This window comes from Pteropus vampyrus, unplaced genomic scaffold (assembly GCF_000151845.1).
Source record: "Pteropus vampyrus isolate Shadow unplaced genomic scaffold, Pvam_2.0 Scaffold140, whole genome shotgun sequence".
Taxonomy (NCBI): Eukaryota; Metazoa; Chordata; class Mammalia; order Chiroptera; family Pteropodidae; genus Pteropus; species Pteropus vampyrus.
This window is the reverse complement of record NW_011888921.1, coordinates 1755114-1777082: the sequence shown is the minus strand read 5'-3', so window position 1 is coordinate 1777082 and position 21969 is coordinate 1755114. Positions and strand designations below refer to the sequence as shown.

The window sequence follows — 21969 nt, the reverse complement described above, 5'->3', positions numbered from 1 at the left end:
TTCCTCTGGAGGGCAAAATTGCTCCCGATTGAGAACCATTGGTTTAAGCTAAGTAAAGGATAAGAACATGGCTATATGTGAGCATGATACCTACCCCCAGTGTCTGTTGTATTACTGATTCTCTTGAGGGCTTTTGGTTTCATGCCAAGAATGAAGAGAGGTTTATGTACAAGCATGTAATGGATGCCTGGCTCTTTGGGCTCGTTTTACACTGAATGGGAGAGACATAATGTGATGATGGGGAAGGGCATAAACTCATATTTAGAACATAAACAACACTACCATAGGGCCTAGATACCAAAGAACAAAACAAAATTAGAAGAACATTTTTTTTTCTATTTTTGAGTAGCCCCGAACATGCTATGAAGACTGAAGGAGGTGCTGTGTGGTGTCCCAAGAGTTTGTAGCTTTCGGGATGGGAACTTCCTTTAAATTGACAAAAGAAGAACACAGGAATATGTCCTAGCTTAAGCAGAGACTTAGAGAACATAGAAAACGCCTAGAGGGTGCCCAGGACAGGGTAGTGGGCAGTGATGCTAAGTATGTGTTGATTTATTTCTGAACCCATAGAAACACTCAGGGTACATTCAGGAGTAATTGGGGAGATGTTAAGGGAGGCCTCAGATTCATCAGCAAACAAGGAAATTTGCATCCATACTTGGTAGCATTATTGAATTTCTGGTATGATTTTGAGCTTTGTTTGGCCCATTATTTTCACCAAATTGCTTCCCTTTGCATTTCTTTGTAGTATGACATGATGGAAACATTTGCTGCCAACAAGTATTTACAATTGTCATCCTTTTGCTAGTCAATTGTGTCAATGCTGAAAAGTAAATAAGAACCAATACTTATTTTGTACATACTCCTTGGACATGAAGAGTCATCTTGGTATTTGGATGGCTACTTTGCAGATTTATATGTGCAGCCATCGATCATTATATATTTTTAATACATGTCAGAAGAGATTTTGGGATTTAATAGATAAATGCATATAAATGTTTATATGGATCAAATGAAAATCTTTCCATGTTTGACAAATGGGGCAGTTGTGATGTTATGGAAAGAACATTTCACAAAAGACTTGCATTTTATTCTTACCTCTGCTATTTAGTAACTGTGGGAACTTATGCAGATCATTTAATATCTTTGAGCATCAGTCTTCTCATCTATTAAATGGGGAGAATTTGTCTCATGAGGTTGTTGGAGCAGTGGAGGTTAAATAAGATTATGTGAAAATGCCTTCCAGAAAAATAAATTCTTGATAAAAATTTGTTAAACCTGTATTTATGATATATATTTATTATTAATAGTGTGTCAGTCAATTCATGCAACATGAATTTGTTTTGAGAGCTAAGATATTACACCATTAGTTTATTGGAAACTAGAGGTAACAATACTCTTAGAGTTTATATGATGATATTATCTTATATTTTAAGCCAATTATAATAAGATCTTCAGCTTCTTCAGTAACTAAGTTACCATGGTTTATTTCCAGAACCAAACCTACTTTATGCGAAATTCCTTTCCAGTCTGAATAATATTCTAACCAGTTCTTTGATATAGAATATGTATAATTCATCCTCATTTTGCAAATTATATGATGAGACTTTAAATGTAACCATGAGAATTCATGTTATTTTTTGGTAAATGTGTAGCAGATTAAAATATTTGATAATTACATATACATGTACTTGTTTATTATTATTAGGAAGAAAACATCTGCTTAAACAATTCATTTTAAATTAATTGCAGATGTTTTAGGTGAAGCAGCAGTTTATTATCATTTTTTCATTAGGTAAATGAAAATTAATTTTTTAAAAAAGCCACCTCCCTGGAAAAGAATCCATTTGCAGTGACATGAGGCATCATATGTTTAACAATTTTTAATAATTTAATTGATGGAAAAATCTTTTTGCAACTCCATTAAGTTTAAGGTCAAGTATAACTTTATAACTTAGATATTAAATTATAAATACCAACTCTATCTTGCCTTTCAAGAATTTCAAGTTATATGTTCTAGTTATATTTGTCGAAAGTGTAAAAGTCAATTAACAAATGCTAGCTTGAAATGAAACACAACTGTTAACATTTCTTTTACAATTCTCTTCCTTCTTTTGTGTATTCATTAGCTTTCAGAAGGAAGAACCAACTCCAATGTAAAATAAAATTGCATTAAGGACATCTGATAAAAGTCTTGGAGATAGGCAATGGAAATTTGAAAATGATTAATGTCAGGAAAACAGTATAGCTAGAAATATATAAGGATTGCCTAAATAAAACAAATCCAACTTTGATTCAGTGGTTCTAAGGTTATGTTTGGAATCTTCTGTGGAAAAAAATGTGATACTGTGAAGAAAAATGAAATGACATGGTCAAAGCAACAGGCATTGGAGTAAATGTTAGTTTCATTATTAATATTATGAATAGAAGTAGGAATACGTTTTTAAGAGACAATAGCCTTGGATTGTGGGAAGCAGTTAGGCACAAATTGAAGGTGACATTGAAAAGTGAGAAATTTGAGTTATGTGATGGAGAAGGACTTGACGTGTTTAGGCAAATGACTATTCCTGAGCATAAAGAGCCCATGTGTTTAGACATGGATAGTTAGGAAACTGGTGCTGCCTTTAATAAACATGAAACATTTGTTAAGAGGCAAGCAAGCACATTATGGGTCTAAATGACACCTCATATTCATTGGTATGATATAAAAATAGATCTCTGGGACTTTAATAATACATAAGAATATTTCCAACTCTACTTTTTATCTCCCTTAAGTGATTTTTCTTTAATACGAAGAATGTACTCTCAAACATATTTTTACAGATTGTTCATATCCTTATAAGAATGTGACGGTGAAGAAATGGCTCTGAAATTGTAGAACATATACGTTTATTTATACTGAGTTCTTGTGAGGTCATGCTTCCTAATCAACATTAAACATTAACATTGTCAAATTTAGCAGTGCAATTAGTCAGTGATTCATATAAAAGTAAGCAGCTGGAAATTGGAGTGGCTCCATATCGTTTTTGAAAGCACTGATGTAATGTTTAGATTAAGCTAATAACTCCGATTGGGCAGCAATTTAAATATTGTAATGACTGAAACCCTTGTTTTTGGCAAAATAAATATATATTTATTAAATTAGTTTTTAATATTTAGAAATATTAATCTGCCTTCTTGGAAAAAATGCTGTTCAGCTTGATGAATTTTCAAATTCAACATGACGAGGCAATCTTTCAAATTTGTCTATCTGTTTCTCGGTTTCAAGAAAGATGGATTCAGCCAAAACAGCTTACTAACTAGCTATAAATAAGCACAGACAAAAAGTGCAGAAATAGAGACAGATGGCATTCCCATGGTCCAAGAGGTTGGGGAGACATTGCGGAGAAATTGAGACTTCAGCTGGGCCTTGAAGAGTGAATCCAATTTGGATTGGCAGAGAAAAGAAAGCAAAGAGAAAGAGAAAGACATGTTTTGGAGTCTGTCTGCAACAGGAAGCTAATATCCAGGAGTTAGTACATTAAACTGCAAAGATAGGGACCAGATTGTGGAGGAACAGTAGGTTATATGGAGTGATTCTACTCTAGATTTGCCAGCTACTAGCTTATAGCAAACATTTGGGAAACTTCTCAAATTCGAATAGGTTCCTTGGCTGTAAAGAGGAGTAACTCTATCTGTTCTGTGTAGTCATAGGGTTATTGTGAGAATTAAGGGATCATTCATGCGAACATGCACTGTAAAAATCAAAGTGTTATAAAAATGTTAAGTGGTGGATCTTTACAACTGTGCGTGCATGGTTACCAACCCTGTGTGCTGTACTCTGCTTGGTAATTTTGCTATGCATCCCAGCTTCAGTTTCCTCTCATCTACTATGATTATTTCACACCTTCACCATTCCCTGTAAACCCTTGACTCTATACCCATTCTCTTATTCTCAGCAGATACCTTCTTTACCAACAAAACAAAAACAGTAACTTTCTCATCATCCTCTTCCCATTACATAAACCAACATGCTTCACATTGACCCTTTCTTCCTTCTCCCTAGTCTTAATAGATACCACTCCTAGGAGTAATAGGTCCCTCTGAGTTCTGAATCTCACCTCTTCCTGCCTTCAGAGGAAACTTGCCCACCTGTTATCACCACTTTCTGTTTGTACCTTCCCATTAGCATTTAAATATGCTCAAGTTTCTGCCTTAAGCTTTTGTGTTATTGCCCCTCTTCCCCTTTATTAAGAAATTTAGCCAGATTTCTTAAAGGTGTAATCTGTTTTCACTGTCTCAATTTCTTCAAGTGAGACATTCTCCTTATCCCACTTTAGTGCAGAGTTTCCATCCCATATTCCCTCCAAATTACTCTCACCAAGGTCACTGATAACTTCTATATATTGTTAAATCAGACATCTAGGCAGCAATTAATGCTACTGATCATTTCCTTCTTCAAACACTTATTTACCTTGTCTTCATGATACTACATTGTATTGATCAGAGTTGCAAGCACTCTGACAGTTTAAGCAGAAAAGGAACATATTGAAGCGTGTTAGGTGGCTCACAATACATGTGGGAGGACATGTTTAGATGTCATTCACCCAAGACAACACCTATCACACCTGGGTACGAATCCTACTACCTCTGTCTCTTAATATCAACACCGCAACTCACACAAATATTGCATACTTCTCGCTGATGACACCCAGGACTGGACTTCAGAAGCTATGTCACTGCTGCTACACTAAGTGCTGAATACCTTCTCCATTACGGCTACTAGATTTTACAACCTTGCTTCGTCATGAGTTCTCTTCTTTTTTTCCTTTTTCTTTTTTTAAATTAAGTTTATTGGAGTAACATTGGTTAATACAATTATATAATTTTCAAGTGTACATCATAATTTGACATCTGTATGTTCTATTGTGTGTTTACCACCCAAAGTCCAGTTTCCTTCAGCTACCATATATTTGATCCCCTTTACACACTTCACCCTCCCACTACCCCCTTATATTTGATCCCCTTTACCCCATCTACCTCCCCCCTCCTACCCCACTCTCTACCCTCTGGTAACCACTAGTCTATAGTCCATGTCCATGAGTCTCTGTTTGTCCTGTTCATTTGATGCCCTTGATTGGCAGTCCTAGGTTGCATGCCTATGTACTAGCTGACAAGTACACTGAAGATTTGAGTTGTGACTTCTTTCTTGAGAAGATGAGGATTTCCCCAAATATAGAAGGTGAGTTGAAAAGGTGATAGTGACATTTGTCTACCCCCAACACACTTCTAGTTTTGCCATTACCTCTCTGAACAATCTTTCTTAGGCTCCTTTCTATTCTTGTCCCTTAAATGCCAAAGTTTGCTCCATCCTAATTTTTTTTCTTCATTCTGTGCCCTCTCCCTAGGTGACGTTGTCTAACACCATGACTTTAATTACCTTCTCTGTGCTAAGGACTCCAAAATCTTGACCTCCAGCCTTGTCTTCTGTCTTGAGCTCTAAGACTACATATCTAACTGCCTCTTAGATATTTCTTCTTGGATATGTTATAAGTACCTCAAATTCAAAATGTCTACATTCGTACTTCTCTGTCACCCAAACGTATTCCTCCAGTTCCCCACAGTAAAGATCCACCCAGTTGTTAAGAAAGAAGGATGTTATCACTGAGAGGTCCCTTTCCTCATCTGCAGGTATTCAGTCAGTCCCAGTGTGCAGTCAATTAAGATTATATGCATGTGTGTATGTATGTGTATATGTATATGTATGTATGTGCATTTTATATATTTTTTCTAATCTGCCAGACTCTCTTCAAATTCAACTAGAATATACTGTCACAGATACAGGAACCTAAATCACTAAGTAAGCTTCCTTCTAGCTTTCAGTTTTGCTCTTCTCTAATCCATTCTCTACCTTGCAATTAAAAAGTCTTGCTTAGAAACTCATGTCATCTCATTCCCCTGCTTAAACACCCTTCAGAGGAGGCGCATGTGCACGCGCACACACATACACACACACACACACGCACATATGTACCCATGCATGTGCTTCTATGGGGGTAGAGTGTCTCTGGAAGTTTGCACAAGAAACACATAACAGTGGTTATCTCAGGGATTAGGAGTGGGAGAACTGAGTGGCTAAAGGTCAATCTTCTATTGTGCACTCTGTTGTATCTTTTAAATTTTATACCATATGCACATATGATGTATTAAAAATTGATTTTAAAAAACTTTAATAGATTACCATTGATCATGAGATGTCATACTCTTTCACTTGGTTCGTAAGATCGCCACACAAATAGCTTCTGCTTACTTCATTAGCCTCATCGAATGTTTTGCTTTTCTTTGAATATATTGAATTCTCTCAATTTCCAGCATTTGCACATGGTTCCCTTGTTTGAAATGCTCTCTTCTTTCCCATCTCACCTGGCTAATTTTACTTCTTCTTTAGTCCTGTGTTTTATGTCACATCCTCTTGGAAAGTTACCTTGCCTGCAAAACTAGATTTTAAACTCTCACTTTTTTTTTTTCCAGATGGTGCTACCCTTATTAAACTCCCATAACATTTTTAAAATTATTATTTGTCTCTGTTGTCAGAAAGACTATAAGTTCTGCAAGGACAGATACTACAGCTGTCTTATTCAAGGCTATGCCATTGGTGTCTAAGTTAATATATTGTACATAGTAGGAATTCATTAACTATTACATGCATAAACTACTCATGCTTTTGTTTCCTTTGCCCTTTAGTTTTCCAAATTAACTTATCAATCCCCTTAAGTATTATTTTATGATGCACTCTTAACCCTGTCTCAAATTTTTCTTCTGCATATATGTATATGTATATATTTTAATTCAAGAATCCCAAAGCTAGGACTATTAAGAGTCATAAGAAGACTGATATAGCTTTCACTCTTCTTGAAGAATGTGCCATACGATGTACAATGAATGAATTTTTAAAAAATGAGTGAAGAAAATACATGGCAGTTATTTTGAGATGCAAAAAAATGATGTATTAGTAACATGATATATATAGTTTTAATAAATAAATTAATATTTGATAAACAAACATTAATGCCACTGACATTGAAACAGGATTACTGGCAATTCCTTTAAATGTTAGCTTATTTGTAAATGACATTTTAATTTATTCTTTACTGATTTTCACTGAGCAGCCTACTTATACTTGCAAATTTTTGATTTTGAAAAAATACTCTTATCTTCCCAAATGTTACTCAAATCTTATTCCAGAATTACATTTCTCAGAACTTAGTCTTTTTCCTGGTTTATGAATTAAGTTACTGATTTCTTTGCCAACTTTGCCAAGACAGTTTTTCACAGCTGATGGGCCAAGACTAAGCAATAACCCATACTGATATGTATTATTCTTCAGTATGTGGATCCTTTCTGTTGAACTGCATGACTTCAAGATTTTATTGGGTGAGCAAGAAGGCATTAGTGTTCATTAGCATACTAATATAATCTTTTTACAGGGCAAAATTGAGATAAATGCTATAGCCTTAGAAATACACCATGCTTTTTTTAAAAAATGGTATCAGTGACATTTAAAGCATTATATGGAAACGCTGGGTTGTGTGGCAGAAACACACAGAAGGAGCATCATGCCTGAGTAGCCACTACCTCTAAGGTTAGTTTGGAGACCAATCTATAAGCCAGAAGGAACATTACTTTGGGACTTGGGGTCTGGAAACAGGGTTCTCATTATGATTGCCACTCATTAACAGTGTAAATTTGTGCTAGAGGGAGCTTTCAAAAACATAGATCTGAATCAATTAATCCTTTCCTAAAAGTGTTCATTTCATAGAGATGAAGTCCAAATTTTTTTATTTGGCTCACGAAAGTTTCATGATCTGATCCCTGCCACTCCTTTAATTTGTGTCTGGAATCTCTGTGCTTCCATTTCTTCAATTGCAAATGACTGGGGTTAGGTTAGATAATTTCTAAAGTTCCTTTCAGGTCTAAAAATCTATGGTTTTCAATAATTATAAAGTTAGCCTCAGCTTTCAGATAGGATAAAAGAGAATTTATAAATTTATAAATTTCTATTTCTAAAAAAGATTAGCTTGAATTATCCTGAGGCAAGGAAAGTTGATCAAATATAAGAAATACAGTTTACTTCTGCTTTTTAAGTTTGGTAGATTATTACTGTGTATCCTACAAAAACCAGGAGAATCAGATTCTCCACTGCAACCACATAGATCGTGTTCTCTTTGTTAGACTTGTAAAGTATGAGGGCTGGTAATGTCTTAGAAATGTCTGGCTTTTGCTTTTATAGATGATGAAATTAATGTCCAGAGAGATGAAATGTCTGTCAGGTTTATCATAGAGCCAACTACTAAAATCCAAGCTTCTTTTTTCCCATCGCAGTGTTCTTCCATTGTATAAGACTATTTCACCAAGATGCCTTATGTTCACTGTTCACATAAAAGCTCCTGTCTGAATAAATGCCTGGGCAATGTACTGGGAAGATAAAAGATTCACTCTGCCAAGTTGAGGTCCAGGTCAGACTAGTGAGAATAAAGATACTTATCTTTTTTTACTTCCAGATGAAAAGCCATGAAAAGATTCATCAATTCATTCAGCAGATATTTCGAGAGGGCTAGCCATTATTCTAGAACAAAGTCTCTATCCTCCCGAATTCTATATTCCAATATAAATAGACAACAAAAGTATTAACAAATAACTTAATAGGATACTTTCAGACATTGATAAGTAATATGGAGAAACTAGAGCTGAGGAGATTACTTTAGATTTAGTAACCACCTTAGACTTTTATTCATTCATGAACATTCTTCTCACCTTGATTATATCTCTCTTACCAACTCCACAATTGCATCATCTTACCAATTCTTGTGAGATTTATTTTTCTATGCCATTTCTCCATTCCCTTCTTCCAAATGCTTTAATGTCTTCATATCACCGCAAATAAATTCCCTTTCTTGTATTTGTTGAACATTTAAGTGTAGTCATTGTGTCTCCTATCTCATAACCGTATTTCCATTTTTTCTTTCTGCATAAACTCCAGTCAAATGGAATACTCACTATTTCTGAACATTTCATATTTCTGCTGCCTATGCTATCTACGCTAGACTTAAATCTCTATAGTAATCTCACTCATCTCTGAACATCTCTATTTGACAGGAAACTCTCTTCCTGGGCAGGCCCCTCCAACTTCGTGCGAGTCTATTACTTTAAACCTACGTCTTCAAAATCCACCCCAAGTAATGCTACACCATCAACTTTTCCTTGGTTGTTCTGCCCTTAGTCAGCAACCTTTCTCTGAATACCAGATTTTTTAGTATATGCTTTCCTCTTTTTTTCTTTCTTTTTTCTCTTCTGTTCTCTTCTCTTCTGTTCTGTTCTGTTCTCTTCTCTTCTCTCTCTTTCTTACTTTATATGTAAGACCTCAGTTGTTATTCATGTAAGTATGTCCTAGCTTCTTAATTTCATTATCAGCTCCTCAAGTTGGTGGAGGGAAGAGTTATAAAATTATTTATATCATCAAATATAAATTCCCAAATGTGTTCTGCATTAATAGGTGCTCAGAACAAGCAAGTAGGGTGTTAAAAAGTTGTTTGCTGCCCATTTAATGCACATTGTATATGTTTCTGTTGTATAGCATGCATCATTTCACAATGTTATCATTTAAGAGTTATTTCTGCAGCTAGAAATTGTCTTTGTTCCTAATGCAGTATTTGGACATGTGGATGTCCAAGTCCATTATCCCCTTGTTGAATAAATGAATGAAGATTAAAAAAAAAAAACCTAGGTATTTCAGAGTCTGTAATTTGCTCATATTCATTGAGAATTTTAAGGAGGGGGATGGGATCAGTATAGTAACATAATGGTCCAGAAACTTATTTGGCTGTGTAATACTCTGTTTTCAAAGAACCATGAATCTCTTTAGAGATTTTGTTCTCTAAAATGTAGGCTTAAAACACAGAAGGCACCTAACTGGATGATAATGATGATAATGATGATGATGTTGCTATTTCCTGGATTCTAAATCTTTTTAAGGCGTGGTCTCTAACGCTCTTTGTACTGTTTTAGAAAGTATGTTAAAAGCCACATGGTACAGCATGAGCTAGACATGTTGGAATCTCTGCAGCATGTCTAGCTCTTGTTTGGATATTTCCAATTGGCAGAAAGCTATCTTCTGAGGCAGCCCTTTCTAACTCTGTATAATTCTCTCTACTTAAGAGAAAGTTATATTGAAGCATACTCCATCCCTGTTACTATCCACCTATGGTTGTAGTTCCAATTCTTAAGGTCATCAGTATAACTGAAAGTGGCGAAGACATAGAAAATATTCAATAAATGTGTAAAGAATTGAATTGTGAGAATTTGACTCGTTAAGTTTTTAAATTGGGATTTGGAACTAAAATATGCCCTAGACTAAATTTGAACATAATTTTTCACCAGATTACTTTTTAGTCATGCCATTTTTGTGCCTGTGAGTATCTGTTCATGTAAATGGAAGTGACATTTATGTAGCATTGCAATTTTAGTATATAAATGTGGCTCTTTGGGGAGTTCCTTTTTGAAGATGGGGAATGAGAAATTTAAAAAGGCAACTGGCAATTAATTATACAGTGTTATAATGATATGTTTTAGTTTTTATTTCTTCTACTTCTTTTCCCCTCATGATACTGCTTCACAAAATAAGCCTAATGCTCATGTCTCTTGGTCATGAATCTGATATTTCTATCTGATCCAAATGATTTAGGTTCCTAAAAGGCTTCACATTAAATAAGATCCTTTTTCATGCTTTATGTCTTAGCTTCACATTTTCTCTGACCATGATAGCTTACAAGGGAACCATCTACAAAAGCAAATTGGATAGGGCAATGTCTCCCAATAGTCTGGCATGTAGACCCAACAACAAACAACCGTCAAAGACAGTATTACTTTTTCACAGATTATTCCTATTTATCTTATAAAGCAATTTATCCACTAACTCATGGCTGTAAATAGGGTCACATTAACAGAAATAACTCTAACTCACTCTTTCTTTCCCCATCTCTTCCCATAGCACTTTAGTATTCTTCAAGTTCTCATTCTTTAAGTATTTTTGGGAAGGATCTGGGATGCTTCATGTGTACTTATGAGTTTGATTTGCCAGATTTAGTAGCTACTCCTGCTGGGATAAGTTTCCTTCTCTAGGATACTATTTGGAGAAAAGTTCAGGGCCTTTCATAATTAACACTTGCTCTAACTGGGACTCAGCCTTCCTCTAGGCACTGAAGCTACTTCTTTGAGTCTACCAGATTTGATGGCCTCTCACTAAGAGCTACTCTTCTTCTGAGTAGACACCACCCTGTACTCACACATTCTTCCCTCTGATAACCAAGATATCTTCACTGAGTTATGTTTATTATTCTTGGCTCTTTTAACCCCAAAGGTAAATTCTTCATGCCTTTGTGCACACGGACTTCTTCTTGGCTATCCCCCTAGCTCCCAAGCTTAAGCCCAGGGGACTCCTGCAATGGCTTTCAATAACTCACTTCTCCATAGCACTGTCTCAGGGGTAGGGTTAAAGTTTATCAATCCAGCGGAGTGCATTAATAATCCCATATCCTTTCTATTATGATTTTAAAATTCTGGAAGCAAATGATTTTTCATCATATTCCCCCAGGTTGATTATAGTTTGATTTTTAGGCTGTAATTGAATGTGACATTTTCCTTGCAGACCAATGCAAACATTTAGAAGTAGCATGTTATCATGAGAAGAGTATTATACCAGAAGTCAGAAAATCTGAGAGCATTCACACATCTTCCTTAAACTAGCCTTGAAACACTTATTCATTCATTTTGTAGCATTTATTGACACCACATGGCCCTGGACACCCTACAAAGTATTGTGAATGCAAAAATGAATTATGTATCTAGTGATTCTTAATCCTGGTAATGTATTAGGCCAGGGGTCATCAATCTATGGTCTATGGGCCAAATCTAATTCATCATCTGTTTTTGTAAATAGAGCTTTAGTGGAACATTGCCAGGCTCATTTATATACTTATTGTCTATGGTTGCTTTTGTGCTACAACAACAGAGTTAAGAAGTTGCAGGAGAGATCTTATGACTCCTGAAGCATAAAATATTTACAATCTGGCTCTTCACTTAGAAATTTTGCTGACTCCTGCATTAGACTTATCATGGAGAAGATTAAAAAAAAAAAAAATCATTGCCTATGTTTCACCACTGATAATTAAATCAGAATTTGGAGTGAAGATTTGTGAGTTGGCTCGAGAACCAATGTTTTTTGAAAGCATCCTAGACAAATATATGGTGTAGCCAGAGTTAAGAAATATGACTAGATAATCTCTACCTTTGAGGAGTATAGATAGTTTATTGGAAAGAAGGTGCTCATAAAAATTAATAAAGGTATAATAGATGAATCTATAATGGAAACATTTACAAACTTCTATGAAAACACTGAATAGGGATAATTTTACTTCATTAGGGAAGTTTCCACAGAGAGACATTTAAACAGATTTTTTAAAGGGTGCATTCACTGGTGAACAAAATGCACTGGGGGTGGTGATAGGGAGAAAAGAAGTAGAGAGAATAGCATATGCAAAGGCACTAGGTATGAAAGAGCATGGCACATTCAAGAAATGATCAGAAGCTCAGTGTGGCCGAACACAGGAAAAAGGGAACGAAGTTATAGGACGTAATGCCAGAAAAGTAAGGACCAAACTGAGAAGGGCTTTGTATGCTAGGAGGTTTGGAATTTATTGTTTTGACTTTCATTTACAAGTTGAATGGAAAATTGAATCTCTCTAGGCCTCAATTTTTTCATCTGTAAAAAGTGTAGTTAGCTCAGATGCTTGCCAGGAGCCCTCTAGCTCTAAAATATAGCTTCCTGAGATTGTGTCAATTACTGCCTTTGATATTCTCAGGTCTGGGAACATAGTTGAGGTTATATGAATTGCATGACTTCTGTAGTAGTGGCTATCTCCTATAATTGATCCATTTCTCTTAATAGTACAAATGAGGGCAATGCTGCTTTGTGGATTCACCTCAAAGGTTTTACCTCAAAGACTTGAGAAAGCAGACTTCTGAAGGAGAAATACTTTGCCTGGTCAATGCATTAAGGCCCTTAATAAAGAATGTTATATAATGATAAAATAACTGTAAAATACTTTATGTTTCATGTAGAGAGGAGCTATAAAAGAAAGACAGTATTATTGTCAAAATTTACATTTTCCCCAATTAGTACTAGTGCCTATTATGGCTTAGCATTTGTAAGTCTTTACTCTCAAAACTTGGTGTGTGAATTACTATGGAATTTTTTCAGTATGATACCTTATTTTACTATTTTACAGCTTCTTATTTATATCAGGTCTCTACATTGTAATTTCATACCTATTCGGATACTTCCTGGAATAGCTATATCTCTACTTGTGTCTCTAATAAGCTACATGTTATTGGTGTCCTATCTTTAAATGAAGTTATTAAACTTATGATGTATATTGAATATTTGATTCGCCTCTTGCCAGGTCTTAAAAGTAAGTGTACAGAATAACCAGTGAATCAAAAAGTAATGTATAATAGACTCAGTGATCAAAGCTTCCAAGACTCTTAGACAGCCCAGTCTATACTTTCTGATTCATTTTATCAAACACAAGTAGATGAATGCACTAAAATTTTTCAATTATATATAGAATGATGCAAGTTGAAATATACAAACATCTTTGAAACCCCAGCAAGGGATGTTGGAAAAAAATTTTATGGTTTCTGTCATTTGAACATCAAACATTCCTATTAAGGATATGTTCTGAATACACTTTAAAAATCCTTTTCAGTTAATAATTCTTACCCTCTCCACACCAAAGAAAATTATAAATTCTAGAATATTGGCCACTATTGACCTCTTTGTCTTACCTTTTCTTCATAGACATTGATGAGTGTGCTGAAGGGCGCCATTATTGCCGTGAGAATACGATATGTGTCAACACCCCAGGTTCTTTCATGTGCATCTGCAAAACTGGATACATCAGGATTGATGATTATTCATGTACAGGTAAACAATGACTGCTTATGAAATAAAATCTTTCTATGTCTTAAATTTATTTTTAAATGTTTTTGAAAGAAACTCTAATTTTTTGGAGAAGTGTCCTATAAATACACCCTTACAACAAAACAAGTCATAAGCAGAAGCATATGGTTTTGATTTGGTAGTTAATTTTGAATCTGTTTTAAGGAAAGGAAACCTGCTCGCTCTGGATGTTTTATACTCCCTGTTAGGAAAGCAAGGAAAAACAAAAGAACCAAATCAATATTGTACTAATTTTATAGTTAAACAGTATTTATATTCAAAATTTGTGTGAATTCTTTGGCAAATCTGAGAAATATCCTCTAAATAATATTTCCTTTATATGACAGTAGATTTTTGAATAAAGGAATAATGACATAAATAATGTGATGACTTTCAGGAATAGATTCTTGGAGTGCTAAGAAGTGGGAACGTTAAAGAGAATTCGGCTCCTTCATCCCTCTGGCAATTATAGTTGAGTAACTACATCAAAGAAATTTGGCTTGTTTTATAAAATATCACTCCCTTCAGTCCCATCCAGAGTCATGTTCGGGGATATCTGGAGTGTTAGCAGTGTCTTAAGGTGGTGGCCTGGGATAAGACAACCTATTCACTTTATATTCTGTAGGTTTCCTACCTGTAGAATATGAAATAAAATTGTGCTAGAAGAGTAGCTTAAAGACTATGGGGTTTGAGGAATGTGGGTGTGAAATAAAATATTCCTTTGTATTTCTTTTTTTTTTTAATGTAAGAAACATAAAAAGACCATATTTTAGAAAAACATAGAATTTTAAAACTGGAGAATACTTAAAAATGTTATTCTTATCACTTTTTACTCTACTTCTAACTTTATAATTTTTTATAAAGAATACTTAGAGGTTTCCAGGGAAAGAGACTCTATAATACTTCCCAGTAAAACTATGAATCTATAATAAAAGTGTTACTTTATGCCTTTGTATTAGTATGTCCTCTTCTAAGTCTTTATTATAATGACCATACTGTGTACGTGTTTATCAGTTAAAGCCAAGGGAAGTTTCTTCCTCTAAATTCAAATATAGTATTTATATAAAAATCAGAATGATGGAAATAAAAAATAATAAGTAACTTCCCAATCGTTGGAGTATAACCAAAGATATTCTGAGAGTAGAAAGTATATTTAATATAGAGTTGCCAATAGATTTAAAAATTCTTGCTTTGTCAGTTCATCTGTAACATTTCCACATTATGGGAACAATTGTACCCTTTTTCTTTAGACAAAATTTAATCACACTGAGTGGCAGAGTGTTTTGAAGAGGGACTACAGATATAATTTTCAACACAAAAAAGGAATATAAAAGAACAAGTTTTAATAAATGCACAGTTCTCTGTAATATTGATATTATCAGTAAGTCTTAGTTCCAATGTAATGGTTAACACACACACAGACACACACATACACACGTACAAAGACTGACATAAAACTGCTGCATATCAGACAGTGATGTTTCAAAATGTGCTCATTAAAAATAAAAGTGCCAGCAATTTTCAATGAGTCTGCTGATTCTCTGTCGTAGATATTTAAAAAGCTTCATATATTTTTGTACTTCTTATTGATTCTTTTTGTTTTTCTAATATTCTTTAAAAATGTTAGAGATTTTAAGTAAGAATACTTTGGCCTAGTGTTGAATAAGGAGTGTTTCTTTAGGGCAGGATATTTTCAAGAGGTTCATTTCCATTCTGAGCCTGTCTGTCTGGCTATAAATCCAAGAACAGTTTAACTGTCATCCCTTACAGAGAATCTTCTGCTTTGGTTCTACCTCTCTCAATACATTTTCCTTCTGAATAAAATCCCACAAATTACTGTTAGTTTTCGACTGCTTTGGGAGAATTTTCCCTTAAGATTCCAAAGTACCCAATGATATAAATGAAGTATTCTTTTGTAAGGATGCCAAAGAAGGCCAAAACCATTTTAAGAAAAACTGTTTGGGCCATGATTTTTGTGCCTAAGGAACTGGGGCCAAGAATTTCGAGATCAGGCAGGTAAAGGAATGTATTTCATGATGCAACAGTGTCTCCAACCAGCACCTCTATTTCTCTGCTTTTACTTGAGGAAGAGAGAATTTCCTGCTCTTAAATTTCCTATTTACAAGAGTAGTTCTACCAGTTTGAGAATTTACATTTGTATATAAAAGCTGGCTTTTCTAGGAAATATGACTGGATTTTATTTTGTAGTCTCAGGTCAGGCGATCTCTGACAAAACTTTTCATGTTGGACCATACAGGGTCAGCACATATGCAGAGTTCCTGTAAAAGAAATGAATGTTTAAATTCTACCTCTTTGCATCTCTCCCTCCACACTTTAATATTAGCATCTGTGTAAAAAATTTGAGGAAATGACTCCTCTGATGGGGGTTTGCTTTGTGGTTCAAGGCGTTGAGGCTGTACCTTGTCTTTCTTTTTCTTCTAAATTTTTAAAACTATTTAAAAAAAATTTTCAATTACAGTTGACTTACATAGTTTGCATCTTTTCAAGAGCTCCCATAAGACAGAGCAGAGATTTATTTCTCTGATAAAGATTGGGATTGATTTTCTGGGAATTTTAGTAACACACTCATACCTGCAGTAGAAGGCTTTCCAGAATAAATGTCAAGCCACCACTATAGAGCCATTCTTTGATGTTTGTGGCTGAGCTCTTGGAGTGCTGAATTTGTTTTGCATCTGTATTCTTGCTCCTTTTTCCTTTTGAAGAGCCCCCTGCCATAACATAACCGCTGACACTCTCAACATTGTACCCAGCAGACTCTCAAACTTGCTCGCCCCATCAAAAAATGAATCATAGACATTCTAATTTAAAGAAGAATCCAAGAGAAATACACTTCATAGTTGAGAACTTTGATGAATAAAAGAAGTATTTTTAACTTTCATAACCCTGTAGCTCTGGTATAGAAATTATGTATGCTACAGAGTAATTACCTTCCATAGTTGGTAGATTTGCACAGTTTTTTCTTACAGTTTCAGATGATATGAATTATATTTTCCCTATTATCATAAAATTTTAGAGATAGAAGAATTCTTAAGAATAATATCATCCAATCACCTTTCACAGATGAGGAAACTGAGTCTCAGAGAGATTAATTGCCTTGCTCATGGTCATGCGATTAGTGAGAGGCAAAAAGGAGCCAGAAGATAAGCCTCCTTGTTCTTATCTCTTAAACAAAAGAGTTGTCATTTGTTTAATTTACAACTCAACAAAAATAAGGGGAAAAGATTCATATTTTATGTAGAAATACATTATTTAATTTGTAATGTTAATTAAACTACCTTTCTTATAGATTGTTTCAGTTCATTAGCTTGAACTCCAAAAGCAATTTTTCTTTTACAGATTTTATAATAATCTTAAATCAGAAATCAGTAGAAGAAATATAAATCAACATTTTCGGGGCCTCTGACTCTATTATACAATTACATTCATGATTCAGTGGTACCATTTGCACAAATGATGCAGCAGTTTATACTCTTCTAAACTCATTAATATAATTTTCCTTCCAGTGAAGGTGTATATTTTTTCTTAATTAATGCTTCAAAACTTCTCTCCTCACATTTTCCCCTGTTCTCATAGAGAAAAGCGTGGGTATACCTAAAAGGAAAGGAAAAGAGAGAGAGGGAGAGAAGGAGAAAGAGAGAGGATGGAGAGAAAAGAGAGAAAAGACAAAAGGAAGGGGAAGGAAGGAAAGGAAAAGTGTTTGATGCATATAAGCCAAGATAGTAGAATAAATAACTCAATTTTTATGCGTAGCAAAGTTTCTTGATTACTTATCTAGACTAATGGCTTTCATGAGTCACTCATATAAGCGTTCATTAAATTGGGCAAGTTTTTTAGTCTTCCTGGACATCTCTTTTTGGAATTGGTCTTGTATGATGAACAAAGAATAAAATATCTCTAGAAACAAAAATGGAATCAAGAATTTTGGAATTTTCAAAGGATAAAAATATTCTGAATGAAAGGCGTTCATTTCAGATCTTTCTGATACATCTCTCTGCTCTGATTATTAGTTGAAAAATGGAGTTCTGGTTATTTTCATGCTGCCGATCTTGTAATCTTTCCACTGTTGTTTAGTTCTTTAGAGTAGGAACAAGAGAATAAGAAAGGTGGACCAGTAACAGAGATAGAAAAAGTTTTGCCCAGCTTAGGTATAAAATTGATTCTTTAGGGCACTGGTTGTCCAACAATATCAGGAGACATTTTTGGTTATCACAACTGTGGGGTTGCTACTGACAGCTGGTAGGTAGAGGCCAGGAATGCTGCTAAACATTCTATAATATTATTATTAGACTAGCTGTCTTCTTGAGGAAATGTCTTATTTTTCCAGGACCCTTTCAACTGGAAGCTTTTCTCTGGCTATTTTCCAACTGAGTCATTAATCTTCATTTTGCACATGAGACCTAGTATCAGATAGCCTGCCCCCTCCCCCCATAACAAAGAATTATATGACCCAAAATGTCAGTAGGGCCAAGGTTGAAAAATTCAGCTTTAGGTTCATTCCATCAAAATTGTTCATTGTATACCTTCTTTTTAACTTTCTCCTTTTTTTTCCCATCAATTTTCTTTTAGACCACATATGGTAATGCCTTCTCTCACTTCTTATGGTACCCAGTGTCCTTTCATTGGCCTTTGGCATGAAAAAAGGGCTCCCTTCTAAATAAGGCCCACTCTCTCCTAAGTTCTTCCCTCTCCTTTCCCTTATTAAAAACTTGTTCTTAGCTTAACCTAAGGGAATGATTCTCCAGTGTTAAAACTGCAGGCCTCAGCCCAGGTGGCAGAGGAGATTTCTTAGAGCCCTTTAAATTATACTCTCCTGATGCCTGCTCAATATGCTTTCTACTGACCCCAAGTGCTTCTGTTCTTCAAGGCCTTCTGATGCTGGCTTTGGTCCATGTCTCATATTAGAGAAGGCCATAAAATGTCTAAACACAAAGAATTCTACTACATACTTGATTCTTGTTGTTAGACAAAGAGCCTCTTGTGATGTTCCCCGAGTTTCACTTCTAAACATACTTAACTGTTTATAGCACTGAATACTCCTAGTGCTTACATTTTATGATCTCGTTGTTGTAGTTACTTCTTTTTCTCTAGCAATGTCAATATTGATTTTTTTTTTTTTTTGCCCTTACTACCATCCTGAGTGTCAGGCTTGTTTAGTTTGGTGATTATGGAGAAAGAGTCGTGAATTTTATCATGATATTTTCTTTGCTTTTCTTTTTTACTTTTGGTTTCCCAGCATTTTAAGGAGTCTTGGACACTATTGTCATGCACAAAAGGTTACAGGGAAAGATTTACTACTGGGCAGCTGAAGCAAAGGTTGTAAGTCCGTTATAACCCATGCATGCCCTTTTCTCAAATAGCTGCCTCTTGTGTGTTTGCTTAAAGTTGTCTATCAAGCAATGCTAGAAAAGATAATTTGCTTAAAGTGTTTAAAGAGATGATATTTTGGAAAGACAACAATCATATTATTCTTTTTTATTCTGCATTCTTCCAAAAAGAATTTAAGTTGAAGCTGGTAATTTATTGTATGGATGGCCAATAACTAACTTTATTATCAGCTATTTAAAAATAGCTCTGGATGGATTTATCAAAATCACAGATAACAGAACAATACAGACAATTCATTGTGTGTGTACCAAAATGATTATTGGTATATAAATAGTAAAGGAAGTAAGAATACCGTGGACAATGGCAGAGAAGCTAAGGGGCCACGAGAACAGGAAGTGAAAATAAGCGTATCAGCTTTCACCAGAAAATCCTAAATAAACAAGGTTGTTTTCATTGTAAAATGCCTCAGCACTTTATCTCTAGTAAAATGCCTAGCAAAGAAGAAATCTTCAATAAATGTTAGCTACTATAATTGTTGTTACTATTATGATTAGACAAGCTCTTCTCTTGAGGAAATGTCTTATTTCTTTGGGACCCTTTCAACTGGGCACTTTTTTTGGTTATTTTCAGAGTTACTGTATTTTGTAAAATAGATAGCTTTGCTGGAACAATGACTTCAAAGTCTTATTGCTTATTCAACTGTACTTATTATGTACTGTGAAGAGGGCCTTAAAAGAAGAAAGAGAAACCTTGGTGTAACTGAATAGCACTTTCTTTGGAAGTTGGAAAAACTTCCATATGAGGATTTTTCCTAGGATCAAGGAGGTCCTGTTGTTACTGTGAATGAGTGTTGGACTGGGATATGTTTGGGCTAGCTAGATGCATCTGGGCCCTACACTGGAAACTAATCTGCCCAGAGTAGAGAATATGACTTCTAAAGAATTACTGCATCTGGTCATTTCTCCAGCAGGGCAAATTTTAGGAGCCCGGTTGCTTCCGAGTGGATTTCTTTTCTAAAGAATCACAATCAGCAATCAGTCCTGCCATTTGGCTACTAGTTGCCATGACTATTGGGAAAGACTTTTGTATTTTTATGAACTACCACTTTAATTTTTTTTTTTTTCTTTTGGAGTCAGCATTACAAAATATGATAAAATTGTGTTATTGTTCATGGAAATCAGACAACTTTAGGTTTTAAAACTTTAAATATGATCCCTAATGCTAAAAGATGTTTATTCATCTCCTGTAGTTCCCTATGTATTATTACGCTGTGTAGTTATTAGAGTGAATTGAAATTATAAACATGATTGCAAAAGCAAATTAAAATATCTAGCCCCAAGACTCAAAGAATTAATAATGAAAGGCCATTTTTAAACAAACATAATCAACAAAGCATCTCTAGAAGAATGTGAACTGTGATTACCAGGAAGGGTTAATGTTTAGAAAACTTCAGACCACGTTTAGAAAACTTTCAGAGAACAGAAGTGAGATGTGTCTGTGCAGTTAGTGAGGAGGCCAAGGCAATGTGCTTATCTCTTTTCTGAAACACATATGTGCATGCATACAATTAGCAGCCAGCTCAGAATGAAACAGGCTCAAAGGCTCACGGAGCCGAATTGCCTTTTTAAAGATGAAAAGCTTGGAAAGGAGTCTGTGCTATCTGAATCTGTCAGCTCTGATGTAGCAGTTTCTAGGCTTGTCAGAGCCTTTATGCAACATCTCAGCACAATCGTTGTATTCATGTATGACCTCCACCAGTCAGCCATGGTTTGATCATCAAAGCCCTCAGTGGCATGTGTCCACACAAACTCACCTCTGTGCAAGCTCACCTGAGCACTGAAGATGATGGGCTCTGCCTCATTAGTCAGCCTTACCTGCTTTGACTTGGTTAGTCAGTAAACCCTAATTCACTTTTGTCTCAAATGGCTGTATTATTTGAGTTTTATTTTGAGATTTTTATACGAAAAGCATAGAGCTGAAAACTCACATAATAGAATAAAAGGATTATACGTGCCAGGAGTGTAATAATAGCGGTGTCTTAGCAACAGACACCTGTGGAGGACAGGATTATTGAAGCTGAGGTTCAGCAGATGCCTTTCATTTGCTTCCTTGATTTTTGGCCTTGACATGTTAGCCAGAGTGAAAGTTTGACCTTCCTTGTGCTTCCTCACTGTTTGGGAACTGCATGGAACAGAGTTCATCTTCTGGTTCTGCTGTTGATCTGATCTTGCAGTGGGTGTGTAACCTCCTGATGACATTGCCTTGTCTTAATGCTCTCCTTTCCTCCCCTCTGCAGTGTCACATTCAGCTCATGGTTTTGGGCTCTGAGGGTGAGTTTTTTCTCTCAAATCCAGAACCTCGTCTCTTTTGTGTGCTTCTGCTAGAGTGAGGCAGGGCCACACTGACTGCTTGGTTTGTGCTTTCACTGTCCGTTGCCACCTATTTTAGTGATTGGTACTTTCTTCATATAACTTCTGATACCATATAAGAGGCTTCCTTTTGCTTAAACAAAGTTTTTCTTTTTGATCAAAGAGAATAGCATTGTATTAGTTATCTACTGCTCTATATAACAAATAACTCCGAAATTT

General features: G+C 35.2%; 1 protein-coding gene across 3 annotated transcripts in view; it reads left to right on the top strand.

Annotated features, from left to right (window-relative positions):
- NELL2 (neural EGFL like 2) overlaps window positions 1-21969 on the top strand; it is a 298065-nt gene that overhangs the window by 153502 nt on the left and 122594 nt on the right. For all 3 annotated transcript variants that reach the window (XM_011368178.1, XM_011368179.1, XM_011368180.1), the window contains one exon: window positions 13895-14020. In XM_011368178.1, coding sequence (XP_011366480.1) covers window positions 13895-14020 — 126 coding nt within the window. The remainder of the gene's footprint in view (window positions 1-13894; window positions 14021-21969) is intronic.